We start from the raw sequence: 15,357 nt of genomic DNA, 5'->3' as shown, positions 1-15,357 counted from the left end.
CCCGTTTATCACCAATAAACACAGTAGATGAGGAGGGTAAAAAGTTACTGAGCTCAGGCTGTGTGACGGGGGTGCGGGGGTGGGGGTCCGCGGCGTGGAGCGGTGCGGGCATGGTCTCTGACATAGAGGTCTCTGACTGCAGCGGGGACCATCATGGATCCGCTCCGTGACACTGAGACTGGCCGCCGGTGAGCGCTGTGGGACGGGACCGGGTCTCAGACAGCACCGCTAATGGTGACAGCGGTGATACGAGAGAGACTGCCGTGCCTTGTAAAAAAAAAAAAAAAAAAAGTGTCACGTCACGACTTCCTGTATCTGGCCCTTCAAAATAAAAGCCCCATAACCTTTCCTATACAGTTCAGTCATTGATGTTGGCTTAATTTTGACAAGACACGGCTCCAAATGTTTTTTTTTTTTCCTGCGACCAATCGACCAATGAAATTTTGGTCGGCTAATGATTTTTTGGTCGACCAGTGCTTGGTCGACTATTTGGGGGCAGCCCTATCAAATACACAATCCAACAACTCCACAACGCTCTGGTGGACAAGTTGTGAGCTGCACATTCACCACGCTATGAGATAATAACACAACGTTACCACACAGAGTTGTTTTAGAGGGAAATTCATGCAAAACCACTGATGTGTGTTGCCTTCAGGGACAGTTTTTCATCAAGCGGTCTCTGTATTTCCCTCTAAAAAACTCTGTGTGGTAACGTTGTGTTATTATATCTCATAGCGTGGTGAATGTGCAGGTCACAACTTGTCCACCAGAGCGTTGTGGAGTTGTTGGATTGTGTATTTGATGAGTTTGATGAGTTTGAAACCAAGAAATCCCATAATGAGCCTCCGTAGCGTAGCTCTGAGCAGCTCACGCTCTGCTCCGCCGTTCTAAAAAATAGCTTGCACCGACAATTAAAGGTAACGAACCTACTGCTATGACTATAGGGATTATGGCAATGGGCCAATTTGCCAACATGTTCAACTTTCCCTTTAAGACTGAAAATGAGTCTTTAAACTAATGTATAATGAAAATAGCCATTAGCTCGGGCCGTGTTACAGTATCTTTGATTACTATGCTCTGTCTGAAAGCAGAAACCACATGTATCCCAGTTGGCTGCTTTCACTGCCGCTCAGTTTCTTTGTTTGTGCACATGAGGCACCGGTGGCAGAGAGTGAATGACAACAGGCTCCAAATTACATTAAAAGCCATTCTGGCTAAGAGCATCGTGGCTCCAACACCGGAGTCGAGGCCATGCATCAATTTGAGCGTCCAGCTATAGATCTGCAGAGACGGCTGCATAATCACAGCACAGAGAGAGAGAGTGGGGGAGAGAAGGGGAGAAGGGCCGCCGATGGAGAGATTGCGGTGGTCACGCGTGCTGATAAATTACACCCCAGCACAACAAACTCAGCTGGCTGAGGAGAGGCCATTACACAGGATCAAATCCATCATCCCGCTGCCACCAAACACAAAGGCTGAGAGAAATTAATACAAATGCAGACGCTTACGCAAACGCCTGCTCTGCTGCTGCGCGTGCTGAGAATCCATTTATTTATATATATATATATATATATAACTAATGGATTCTCAGCACGCGCAGCAGCAGAGCAGGCGTTTGCGTAAGCGTCTGCATTTGTATTAATTTCTCTCAGCCTTTGTGTTTGGTGGCAGCGGGATGATGGATTTGATCCTGTGTAATGGCCTCTCCTCAGCCAGCTGAGTTTGTTGTGCTGGGGTGTAATTTATCAGCACGCGTGACCACCGCAATCTCTCCATCGGCGGCCCTTCTCCCCTTCTCTCCCCCACTCTCTCTCTCTGTGCTGTGATTATGCAGCCGTCTCTGCAGATCTATAGCTGGACGCTCAAATTGATGCATGGCCTCGACTCCGGTGTTGGAGCCACGATGCTCTTAGCCAGAATGGCTTTTAATGTAATTTGGAGCCTGTTGTCATTCACTCTCTGCCACCGGTGCCTCATGTGCACAAACAAAGAAACTGAGCGGCAGTGAAAGCAGCCAACTGGGATACATGTGGTTTCTGCTTTCAGACAGAGCATAGTAATCAAAGATACTGTAACACGGCCCGAGCTAATGGCTATTTTCATTATACATTAGTTTAAAGACTCATTTTCAGTCTTAAAGGGAAAGTTGAACATGTTGGCAAATTGGCCCATTGCCATAATCCCTATAGTCATAGCAGTAGGTTCGTTACCTTTAATTGTCGGTGCAAGCTATTTTTTAGAACGGCGGAGCAGAGCCGTGAGCTGCTCAGAGCTACGCTACGGAGGCTCATTATGGGATTTCTTGGTTTCAAACTCATCAAACTCATCAAATACACAATCCAACAACTCCACAACGCTCTGGTGGACAAGTTGTGACCTGCACATTCACCACGCTATGAGATAATAACACAACGTTACCACACAGAGTTGTTTTAGAGGGAAATACAGAGACCGCTTGATGAAAAACTGTCCCTGAAGGCAACACACATCAGTGGTTTTGCATGAATTTCCCTCTAAAACAACTCTGTGTGGTAACGTTGTGTTATTATCTCATAGCGTGGTGAATGTGCAGCTCACAACTTGTCCACCAGAGCGTTGTGGAGTTGTTGGATTGTGTATTTGATAGGGCTGCCCCCAAATAGTCGACCAAGCACTGGTCGACCAAAAAATCATTAGCCGACCAAAATTTCATTGGTCGATTGGTCGCAGGAAAAAAAAAAAAACATTTGGAGCCGTGTCTTGTCAAAATTAAGCCAACATCAATGACTGAACTGTATAGGAAAGGTTATGGGGCTTTTATTTTGAAGGGCCAGATACAGGAAGTCGTGACGTGACACTTTTTTTTTTTTTTTTTTTACAAGGCACGGCAGTCTCTCTCGTATCACCGCTGTCACCATTAGCGGTGCTGTCTGAGACCCGGTCCCGTCCCACAGCGCTCACCGGCGGCCAGTCTCAGTGTCACGGAGCGGATCCATGATGGTCCCCGCTGCAGTCAGAGACCTCTATGTCAGAGACCATGCCCGCACCGCTCCACGCCGCGGACCCCCACCCCCGCACCCCCGTCACACAGCCTGAGCTCAGTAACTTTTTACCCTCCTCATCTACTGTGTTTATTGGTGATAAACGGGCATTCTGCCGGTAATAACGGTGAAACCCGACCGGCTTGTTGTTGAATCTCGTACCCAACACGGCCGGAGTCACGAGCATTAATTAATTAATTCTCAACCTGACCGCGGGCAAAAAAAAATTAAAAAAAATTAAAAAAAAAAAAAAAAAAAATTTTTTTTTTTTTTTTTAAATTTTTTTTTCCCCTCAAGGTGGGGGGTCGATTAGTCGACTAATCGCCATAAGTGACGACTACTGGTCGACCAACAAAATCTTTGGTCGGGGGCAGCCCTAGTATTTGATGAGTTTGATGAGGGGAAACCAAGAAATCCCATGAGCCTCCGTAGCGTAGCTCTGAGCAGCTCACGGCTCTGCTCCGCCGTTCTAAAAACAGCTTGCACCGACAATTAAAGGTAACGAACCTACTGCTATGACTATAGGGATTATGGCAATGGGCCAATTTGCCAACATGTTGAACTATACCGGAGGAGGAGCCGCGTCCTCCCAGGTGTTTTCACTTCACCTTCCCTGTCTATACACACACACACACACATGCTGTGACTCCACTAGTGCTCAGCATGTGTGTGTGTTTACATTCACACATCACCAGCTCCTCCAGTGTGGAGGTCGAGCTGTAAATAAGTTCAGGCTCCAATCGTTTTGCTGTAATTTGGCCTCAAACGAAATGAGATATATATATATATTTTTTTTTTTAACTCGTTCAGTAGGTTTTACTTTTTTTATTTATATATAAATATCAGAGTTTTGGATCATTTTACAGAGCAATTAGCAACAAACCTGGAAAGTTCTTGTCTTGTTTCACCATATTTTCCACAGTTATTTTCCTGCCAAAATACAAAACCACCCACATTAAAGGGATAGTTCACCCAAAATTCAAATTTCACTCATTATCTACTCACCCTCATGTCAACTAAGAGCTGTGAGAATTTTCAGAGTCCTCCGTGCCTTCTCTGAGTTACGGGGGGGTCCGTGCAGCATTATTTGTCCATATAATGGTTGTCAATGGATACCAGCTGTCTTCGTAACAAAAAGACACACCAAAAAACATCCAAATACCTCCATACTGCTCGTCTGTAATGTCGGTCTTGTATTGAAGCCCCGACATGAGAAATTGTTCTGAAAAAAATTAAATAAGTCTATATTTTAAGCTTGTTTGTAGCGGAAGCTCCCAGTGTCTCAGTTCACTGCTCTTCCTGTGTCACCGGCGGAACAATTTCTCATGTTGGGGCTTCAATACAAGATGGACATTACAGACGAGCAGCATTGAGGTATTTGGATGTTTTTTGGTGTCTCTTTTTGGACGAAGAAAGTTGGTATCCATTGACAACCATTATATGGACAAATACTGCTACGTGGACCCCCGTAACTCAGAGAAGGGACGGAGGACTCACAGCTCTTAGTCGACATGAGGGTGAGTAGATAATGTGTGAAATTTGAATTTTGGGTGAACTATCCCTTTAAGACAAAATAATGAAGGACGGTGGCGTTGTTGCCTGGAACGAGGCTCCTCTGCCTCAAACTAAACGTGTTTACATGCGTATCACTATCAGTGCTGGAGGTTATTTCAGTCGGAGGACAGGTTTAGGACCAGCATGCACCTGGGTGGAAACATGATCCCCGTGTTGCTCTGTTTACTCTGTGTGTTTGTTTAGAGAAATTAATCTCTAGTCTCACGTCTCTTTGTTTGGACGATGTGTAAAAACTACGTTCCCATGATGCATCAGTGGCCTTTGGAGCCTGAGATTGGATTTTAACTTTGTTTGAAGACAAATGGCCACAAGAGCAACAAGGAGAACAGGAGCTGCTGATGAAGAATGGTTGATTCTCACTGGGCTGAGAGTTAATAAACAGCATTGACACCAGTGGTTAATTTGTGGGGCCAGTATGAACAGTCATAATTGGTCAAGGCCATATTCTACTCAGAAACATAATGAATAGAGCCACAAGGACAACAAACTATTTTAAATAGTTGGTTTTCATCATATAAAATGAGAAAGAAACATAGTCCAAAAGAGGTGATAGACGTATCATTGTGTTAGCAAGTGAATTGTTGTCTTTAGTTAGCTGATTTGCGAGTGGCTGGAGGCAGGTGTGTCATAGCCTCGCGTCACCAGTGCTCTTTGCCTCTCTGAAGAGCCTGGTGTCTGTTAACTCTGAATTTTGTCTGCATGGTTCCCGTCTTCTAGCGGAGATGGAAATCACCAAATTCACCAAAATAAAAGTGTTCACCAACATAAAACTTATAAAATAGACATTCACTTGTAATACAATAGAAGCAAAAGGTTAACTTAATGGCTCGGGGACTTTCTTGTAAATTATATTCCTTAAATTAAAGAGTTTCACCGCATTTTATCAGCTTGGTGCTTTTATTTTGCCGGAAAGGCCTGTCTCTCTCACCCTGGATCCGGTTGCTTACCAAAACAGCGAATCAACGGCCCCCGTCCTGGTCTCACAACTGATCGACTTTTCTTTCTGAATCAAACTGGGTTTTACATTGTATTAATGTTAAATTAACAACAATAAAGTTGTGGTGTGCTGTGTTCATGATGCCTTTGCAGACAGGTAGGCTAACTGTTAGCCTTGTCACAGCCTAGCGTCCTAAATCACTAATTGTCATTAGCTTATCTGCAAATTAAATGAAAATGAATAATAAGTGTAAATGACTGAAATACCCTTTTCTACTGTCACGAACACGTGAATACCAAAATAAAGAGGTAAATGAACCTTGTCCTTTTGTCAAAGTTTTATGATTTTGCACTTTCCATTCAGTAGGACACGTCGTGTACACGGACTATTTTAAATCCCAGGTGCATCTCTCCTCTCCTGTGACGTCGGCTCGTCTTCATCTTCGTCCTTGTCTGGTTTCACCGTCTCAGTGTCGTGTTGTTGTTTCCCTGTAAACCGACACCGTGCCGTTCGCCGTTCGTCAGCTGATCCCGGCCGCCGCTGCCGCCGCCTCTTTGTTGTTGTTGCCTCCTCGTGTTTCAGTCACTTCCTGTAAAACGTTCCTCCCTCCGCCTCCTCCACATTCACAGCTGAATTCCATTAAACCCAGCGTGGTCACATTAATACTCTGCTGCAGCCCCCCACCCACCTTCCCCACCTCCATCGTCCCTAACCCTCATGTGGCCGGTAATTGCCGAATCCATAATGAGCGGCTCTAAAGCCACGGTGGCGGCAGCGGCGGCTCTGGAAAGGTTTCCTTGGTGACAAGCCGTTGATACGAGCCTTCAGTGAAGTTGATTAATCTCCACACTGTTAAACTCGGCGTCAGGTGAGGAATAAACTCTGGAGGTGTTAAGGTGACCTGACTGAGCCTGAGAGGTTCCTTCCTTCCTTCCTCCGACAGGTGAAGGCTGCTCTGGGAGCTGTTACACCGTCTGAACAGGGAGGGTGGGGGGCGGGGGGGGCTCCTGGGAAATAAACCCCACCACCACCTCGCCAAAGTTAATTTGTTTTAAGTCTGAGCAGGTAAAGGTGACTCTTACAGGCAGCGATGATAAATGGAGTTCACGTTGCATCCGTGCAAAGGAGAGATGCCGACTCGACATGTTTGAGTAGTTTTGAAGCTGCATGGACAGAGTTTAAACTGAGTTGATCACACATGTTTATGATCTATACAGGAGTTTATGGTCAAAACCTCAAAAAGTTCAACAGGATTCTGCAAAATGTATGAAAGCCAAATGATCAGACTGAAAGAAAACTTCTTACTTTGACTAATTGATGTCGTTTTCTAAAGGTAGATCAATGTTTGTGTTAAAGCTCCTTACAGTATAAAGGTAGATGTTTGTGTTAAAGCTCCTTACAGTATAAAGGTAGATGTTTGTGTTAAAGCTCCTTCAAAATAAAGGTAGATGTTTGTATTAAAGCTCCATACAGTATAAAGGTAGATGTTTGTGTTAAAGCTCCTTCAAAATAAAGGTAGATGTTTGTGTTAAAGCTCCTTCAAAATAAAGGTAGATGTTTGTGTTAAAGCTCCATACAGTATAAAGGTAGATGTTTGTGTTAAAGCTCCATACAGTATAAAGGTAGATGTTTGTGTTAAAGCTCCATACAGTATAAAGGTAGATGTTTGTATTAAAGCTCCATACAGTATAAAGGTAGATGTTTGTGTTAAAGCTCCATACAGTATAAAGGTAGATGTTTGTGTTAAAGCTCCATACAGTATAAAGGTAGATGTCCATGTGTAGTGTGATTATAAAGCAGCTCTAGGTTCTATATTAATACTGTGAAAGTATCAAAGCCTCAGTCCACAGAGAAATGCACACAGCCTGTATTCAGAAACTGAGCCTTAAAACCAGCCGTCAGGACTTCCTGTCACTTTGTGATGTCACAACAAAGCCCCGCCCCCTCATCACCACCTGGACCCACCATCCAACAACTTGCATGTTTTGCTTTCTCTGAGTGTTTTATTCTGAAATGTGCTCTGTTTTTTATTGCATCATTTTAGAAAACAGTCAGCCAATCAGAGGAGAGGCTCAGAACCTCCTCCTCTCTTCTGATTGGCTGACACCGACCTGTTGCTACTACAGCTCCAGAGAGAAGCTGACACTGAAATGGTTTTTAGATCTTTTCATGGATAAACCCTCCAAAATAAAACACAGGAAGAGAATAAAATGTGAAGCTTTAATTAATATTTAGATACATTTCTGAGGCCGTTGTTCAAATTTATGAACTTTAATAGGCCTATACATTTTCTTTAAAGCGTAAATACAGCAGAATGGCGCCTGTTGTGTTTGTGTTGAGACGTCTGGGTGAAGTTTGGTCCCTGATGCTAAACAGCTCCGGTCATTGATCGTCTGTCTGAGGAGCTGAATGCTGCCGTGACCTTTCAGTCGCGGTCTGTTGCTCTTCCAGACACAAAAACGCTGACATTTCACCGAACGACACACGGCTCCGACAGTCACGGCACATTGATCCGGGAGGAACATTCAGCTAATCTGTGCACACACGGGGGGAACTTTGAGTCTGAGTTTTTACTGCTGCTAAATGTACATCATGTTCCCAGCACCTAAGAAAAGAAACGCAGGATGAATTTCACCACAAAAAAGCTACAATAGAAAGATTTCAGAGGACAAAAACAGGTAGAAAATGGGAAAGAACTCAATAAAAACCTAACAAATTGCCTGCCAAGAAACCTTGAACCTGGACCTGAGATCCAATTTCCTCGTTTCTGAGCTTCACGTGTGTTTTTCCTCTGTTGTTGAGTTTCCTCCTGGAGGATTTTCAGAACCTGACAGCCGCTAATTGCAGAATGTCAGGAGGCTAAACGTCGCTAACGCTCCTCCCCGGTCTCTGTTGTGTGTTGCAGGAGTGTGCGGCTGCTGTGGGCCGCTGAGGCCGAGGTACAAACGCCTGGTGGACAACATCTTCCCCGAGGACCCTAAAGTAAGTAACACACACTTCAGGTGGATGAAAGGTGTTTTTGAGGAACTAGATGAAAGTTTCTTTAACGTGACTTTATCTCTCATATGAGCTGCCAACGCTTTTTCAAGTGTTTTACACAATGTGGAATTTAAATCCATCCACTGTGATGAAATGAAAAGACCCTCTGGTGTTTCTCAACCAGCAGCACTCAGACCCCTAGTGGTACTTGGTGTAATTACAAGGGGTACTGATCACTTATTATTGAGTGACCTTCACAGACATTTATCATTTTACTAAAATAGTGACCAGAGCCATCATTATTGCCTTAAACTACAGGAGCTAAGCTAATTGGCGTTTTCCCTAATCCCATTTGTTTGAATGGGAAATTGCTTGTATATTGGTAAAAAGCTGCATTTTGATGGTTTTGATTCACTACGACACAAATTTACTGCATTGTGCCATTACTACAGACCCAACACTTCCTGTGTTCTTTTAAAATCATGAGCTTAATTGGGCTTTTATTGTGAAATATCACAAAGGAGGATAGTGTGAAACTGTGCAATGTTCAGCTTTTGAAACATTACATTTGGCCTTCAGAACTGTTAATAAATATGCAATGATGAAATTAAAAAGGCTATTTTTATTTCTGTCAAAATGGTTTTGGGACTTTTTTGCCCCACACATCATGCCTGTGTAATGATAAGGGGTAAAGGGGGCTGTTCAGGGTTGCTAAAAAAATATACAGGGGGGTCCAAAAGGGTTGAGAACCACTGAGGCTGCAGTGTTCGTGACATCCAGACTGGATGGGATAAAACAAAGAGGAGAGGTTCATCCTGTGGGGAGCAGGAGTTTGATCATTGTTAATATCTTATATCTGATTCTGACAGTTTGTTCTTTGATGTTGGATGAAATCACAACAAACATGTGGATCGTTCCCTGCAGACCATGAATATCAACATTAGTGTCACTTTTCTTAACCTGACCTGATGTATGAACTTTCTTAACTCTCATTTTAAAGCTACATCTGTTAAAGCTGAAACTAAGATCCCATATTTCATTGTTAATTTGTCTTTATTCCACATTTTAAATGCTCAGACTGTCGATACCCTCGTTGTTTCCAAAATCCTGATCATCAACAGACGTACTGATGATTTATGGGACTTAACAAGCTCCAGAAAATAAACTTTTACTTACTTTAACTCTTAAAATGGTCTCTAACGGGCTGAAGAACTCGTCTGGATCGTCCTCTGGTGACCATGAGTTTCAGTTTTAATTGAATTTTAATTTGCATTCATTTGCACTAATGAGTCTGAGAGAAAACCCTCGGTGGAATCCAGGCGGGTCAAAGGTCAAACAGTCGCCATAATTCATCATTTCTGCAGCATTTCACAGCAGCAGTCGTCACGTCAGAGTCTGAACTCAGTTTCACACTTTTCATGGTCTTGATGTTAGTTTTTGATCAACGCTTCGTCTCAGTTTCTGAAACCCTTAAAACCCCGGCAGGTCTGTCCCAGTGGATCTGATGCACCGTCGTTCACACAGTGTGGAGATCGCCACAGAGACTAAGTGACACCCCCACCACAGAGCCCCCCTCCCCCAAATGTATTGAAATAATTGGACGAGCCTTTGATGAATCGGGTTATTAAAAAAAGTGCCATGACTTTGGTAACTGGGCCACAGCAAGTTATTATCACACGTTTGATTCCTTGACCCCCCGTTAATTAAAAACACTAAGCTGGGTTTGTCCCTTAAATGCTGCCGTAGTGTTTTTTTTTTTTTTTGTGCCGTCTCGTCCCGTCTCTGTGGGGGGAAGTGGAAATGGAAAAGCTCGACTGGTTCGAGACCTCGTCAAATTAATTATCACCCGCAGAGAAACACTCAGGGGACGGACGGACGTTTGGATTAACTCCCCCCTTCCCCCCCTTTTCATACAACACCTGGCAGCGGTGTGTTCATGTGTGTTGGAGAGAACGATGCTGAGGTTCAGTCTGAGGACAAAGGTTTAAAAATCTGCATAATAAATACCTCTGTGTTTTTACTAGGGCCCGACCGATATGGATTTTTTGGGGCCGATGCCGATTATTAGGGGGGAAAAAATCCGATAACCGATTAATCGGCCGATTATTTATTTTTTTAAATAAAGTTTTAAAATTGTATCAATTTAAGTTATATCAATCTATATATATAGATTGATATAACTCGATTGATAGGGCTCCAACAAAAAACATTGGAGCCCTGACTTGTCAAAATTAAGTCAAAATCAATATGACTGAACTGTATATGAAAGGCTATAGGGCTTTTATTTTGAAGGGCCAGATCTTTTCAAATGGGGGAACATTTTCAAAGTAAAACCAAGTCTTATTCCCTGCATTTTATTTCTGAAAATATCGGCGACAATCGGCGAGTTTTGGCCGATTACCGATTATTCTCAAACGGGCTATAATCGGCCGATTTAATTGGCTCGCCGATAAATCGGTCGGGCCCTAGTTTTTACCAGACGATTCAAACAAATAAAGTTTCTGAGCAGCAGAAAGTTTAGTTCAGGTTGTCTTGGGCTTTGTCTAAAAACACGTTCAGTCCCTGTCTCAAGTGAACGACTGTTGATTGGTTTACTCTGTGTACTCTGCAGGATGGCCTCAGCAAGTCGGACATGGAGAAGCTGACCTTCTACGCTGTGTCGGCTCCAGAGAAGCTGGACCGGATCGGAGCGTACCTGGCCGAGAGGCTGAGCAGAGACGTGGTGCGACACCGCTACGGGTGAGTCACAGTCAGCAACAACACAAGTTAACACAGGTGAAAAAGAAGCAACAACCGCACAATATGAGCGAACAACGCGTTTCGTGTGTAGCATCGTCAGGTTCGTCTGTGTTTAAATAGATCCATCATAATCCCATTTTTGCATGCCAGCATTCAAAACGGTGATATCATTGAGAAGATTTCCAATAATAACCATTTTACAGTATTCATAACTGTACAAATGTATCTCACTGCAGCAATAAAGTTTAAAATCACATCATTTCTGAATCACATACCTTCATATGAATAATATAATAACACACAAAATAGATAGGCTAGCAGGAATCACCATACAATATAGAATAAGATAGAATAGAATACGATCAAAGGTAGGTGATTAAAAATTATGTACATTACTGTACTATTTTATTATAATTTTAGTAATCTAATACATAATAATAATACATTTCATTTGTATAGCGCTTTTCAAGGTACTCAAAGTCACTTTACATGGAAAACAAACAGGATAAAATGGTACAGCAAAAAATAACACAATAAAATTGAACATCTGTGTCTCTTTGTTTTGTATTGTCCTTTTCTTTTCTTTTTATTGGACCATGAGGCTGCAATAAAGATATGATGTACAATGGTTATTATTGGAAATCTTACAATGTCAATGTTTTGAATGCTGGCATGTCAAAATGGGACAATGATGGATCATGTGACCGGAAGCAATTAAAACCTAACAACGCTACAACTGAAACACGTTGTTCACTACAAATAAATCACAGTAGAGTCGTCACAGTGTGCGGTTGTTTGCTTATTTTCCGTCTTATTTCATGTGTTCCTGCTGCCGACAAGAGATTTGTTTGATGTCACAGATGTTGGTCTAGTCAAATGCGTTTTTCAAAATAAAAGCAGCACCTGAACGTCTTGGAGGAATGTCAGTGTTTGTGCAGACACTCGGGGGATGTCTCATCTCTACATTAAGACCGGTCGGGTGTTAATGAAGTGGCTGTGCTCGTTAGCGGCTGAACGCTGTGTGCAGTGACACGCCGAAAGCTGTTACAGATGAGCAGCTCAGGAAAATCAATCATTGGCAAATTTAATCAGCAGCAGCAGCTAATTAATGCGACTTCAGAGAGTCGGTTTCAGCACGAAACACAGAAAAAATCTCTGGTTAAAGAAAGAGAGATCTGAGGTTTCTGTTTCAAACTCTGTCCCCAGGTACGTGGTGATCGCCATGGAGGCTCTGGACCAGCTGCTGATGGCCTGTCACTCCCAGAGCATCAAACCCTTCGTGGAGAGTTTCCTGCACATGGTGGCCAAGCTGCTGGAGTCTAGAGAGCCGGACCTGCAGGTCCTGGGGACCAACTCGGTAAGAAAGTCTGGACTGACTCAGCTGTTTCTGCTCCACTACATTTTTAAAGCTCAGAGCCTCCTCTCCTCTGATTGGCTGACACAGACCTGTTGTTATGCTTCATTAGTTATGGTTTGATTTTGTGTTTTTCTTCTCTCTACAGTTTTTCGTACTCGTTTTGTTTTTCCTTCTACCTTATTTCCTCTGCTGCTGCTGCAACAAGTGAATTTCCCCAGCGTGGAATCCATGATCATATACTATATACTATTCTGACCTTTCTTACTCTGGCTGGTTTTCTTCAAATCAACACAATGTAAGATTCAGTAGCTACTCTGGTTGAGAAGTGCAACTGTCTGCTACCTGTGTTGTAAATAGGACTGTATGCTGTTTCCCCAGAGAAGCACACTCAGTAGCCTGCATGAAATTGTTGATGGAGCCGGTGCAGTTGCCATTGTTGTTGCCGTTGCTGTTGCTGTTGTTGCCGATACCGGTCAGGGTTCATCCGTTTGGAAAAAACCTGGAAAAGTAATGAAATTTGAAAATGTCATTTTCCAGGCCTGGAAAGGTCTTAGAAACTTAAAAATACCCCAAAGGTTTTGGAAAAGTCATGGAATTTTTTTCATCTGACAGTAATATTCTCAGCTGTCAGGCTTTGTCCCACCCCTTGCTGTAAAGAGTAGGCTACATCTAATGGATACAAAGCTGAGAATCACAGGACATGTCTGTTCTGATGATACAAGTCAGCAGTGTAAAAGCTCAAGCATGTGGGTGTAGTAGAGGGTGAGGCAATATCTGAAAGTACAGCTGTCAAGATGATGATTTTTTTTAATTCCTATATTTCATGCATACAGTACATTGACCGTTTAGAGGTCATGCATACTCATGGAAACTTTCTGCCAAGTCATGGAAATGTGTTGACTAAAATGAGTAGAAAAGAGGGTTTTGTGTGTCGCCGGAGCTCTGGTGGGGGGAGGCTGGTCGGCCGTGCAGCCCAGAATGGGGTGCTCGTGTGTGGGTGAGAGGAGCAGGGAGACCGGGCTTAAGCTCGGTCTCTGGAGCTCAGCAGAACTGTGGTGTACCAGGACCTCGGTGGAGCTGTGTTCCTCCTACCTGAACTGTTATTCTACCACTTAAATGAGTTTAGAAACATTATTTTAAGGTGGAAAAATGACATGGTGTTGCTTTTAAGTGTGATATCAGCCGTCCACTTCCTCCTCTCAACCTCGACCTGTTGAGCTCTGAACCAACACACTCAGGCTTCCTTCTCTTTAGCTACTGTGTAAAACCAAACCTTCACATTAAATGCTGCATTTAAGCTTTGTAACCGGCGCCATGAGGAGATTTAATTAACACAGCTCACACCTAAAAGGCCCAACCCCCATCCACCCCCTCCACCCCGCCTAAACCACCCTCCAACATCCCAACTCTGCTGCTACCAACCTGTCTCTGCTCCTCTGTCAGGGTCTAAATACCACACATAAATAATGCAAAAGCTTTCACGTCTAAGCCTTCAGCTCCATTTCCTGCTCAGATTGAGCCGCCGACAATGGAAAGGACAACAGGCTGAGAACAGGAGGCGTAAGGGGAGAGAGGGGGGGGAGGAAAAAAAAAAGAAAAACTTTGGGTTCACCTTCAGAAGACTTGGAAGGAGAGATGGGTCTGACATTTGCTGGCGGCTTAGAGAGGCTAATAATAATTAGCGGATATGTTATAGGGCCATTTCCACTGCCAGCGTAAAAGTTAAATTAGGTATTTAACCAGCGACATTAACCTCTGGGCTGCAGCTGAATGATGTGTTTCATGTCCTGTTTGTAGTGTGTGTGTGTGTGTGTGAGCCGTATGAATCGCAGCTTTCTGTTAATATCATTATGGCTTTGAGATAAAATCATAACATTCGTCATCTTCTGAAGCACTTTGAACGAACAACGTCCACAAACACAGACAGGACCGGTATCTGAGCTCAGACTGACACTCAGTCACTGGGATGAGTTGAGTGGAAAAGGAGGAACGTTTCAGAACGGTGGAGAAACAAAACAGATTTCAATGTTTCATGCAGCGAAGAGGAAGAAGTTAGAAAATGAAAACGTAAACTCAACCTCCAGGTGAAAAGAGAAGAAACAGCAGTTATAAAATCTATTAAACATTTAACAAGTTTACAGTTTAAAGGTACTTCCTGTCACTTTGTGATGTCACAACAAAACAGTCGCACAAAGCAACTCAGAAAACAGTCCTCCTCCTCCTCTCTTCTGATTGGCTGTCAACGACCTGTTGTTACTAGAGCTCCAGGAAGAAGCTGAGAGAGGAGATGGAAAACTGCACTTAGATGGTTTTTAGATCTTCTCATGGGAAAAAGAAAAAGAAGAAGAAGAGCAAGAAGAAGAACAAAAGCAGCAAGAAGAAGAAGAAGAAGACCAGCACGAAGAAGAAGAGCAACAAGAAGAAGAACAAGAGCAAAAAGAAGAAGAACAATAACAGCAAGAAGAAGAAGAACAGCAAGAAGAACAAGAGCAAGAAGAAGAAGAAAAACAGCAAGAAGAAGAAGAAGAAGAACAGCAAGAAGAAGAACAAGAGCAACAAGAAGAAGAAGAACAGCAAGAAGAAGAAGAGCAACAAGAAGAAGAAGAACAGCAAGAAGAAGAAGAGCAACAAGAAGAAGAAGAACAGCAAGAAGAAGAACAAGAGCAACAAGAAGAAGAAGAACAGCAAGAAGAAGAACAAGAGCAACAAGAAGAAGAAGAACAGCAAGAAGAAGAACAAGAGCAACAAGA

At 43.2% G+C, this 15,357-nt stretch overlaps 1 protein-coding gene across 1 annotated transcript in view; it reads left to right on the top strand.

The window, feature by feature from the left end:
- Positions 1-8,439: 8,439 nt before the first annotated feature.
- efr3a (EFR3 homolog A) overlaps positions 8,440-15,357 on the top strand; it is an 82,262-nt gene continuing 75,344 nt past the window's right edge. The window contains exons 1-3 of the mRNA XM_083991993.1: positions 8,440-8,514; positions 11,123-11,250; positions 12,457-12,607. Coding sequence (XP_083848119.1) covers positions 11,144-11,250; positions 12,457-12,607 — 258 coding nt within the window. The 5' untranslated portion in view covers positions 8,440-8,514; positions 11,123-11,143. The remainder of the gene's footprint in view (positions 8,515-11,122; positions 11,251-12,456; positions 12,608-15,357) is intronic.

The sequence above is a fragment of the Trachurus trachurus genome (assembly GCF_905171665.1).
Source record: "Trachurus trachurus genome assembly, chromosome: 17".
NCBI classification, from domain to species: Eukaryota; Metazoa; Chordata; class Actinopteri; order Carangiformes; family Carangidae; genus Trachurus; species Trachurus trachurus.
The sequence above is the reverse complement of the archived record's forward strand: the minus strand, read 5'-3'. Positions and strand labels throughout refer to the sequence as shown.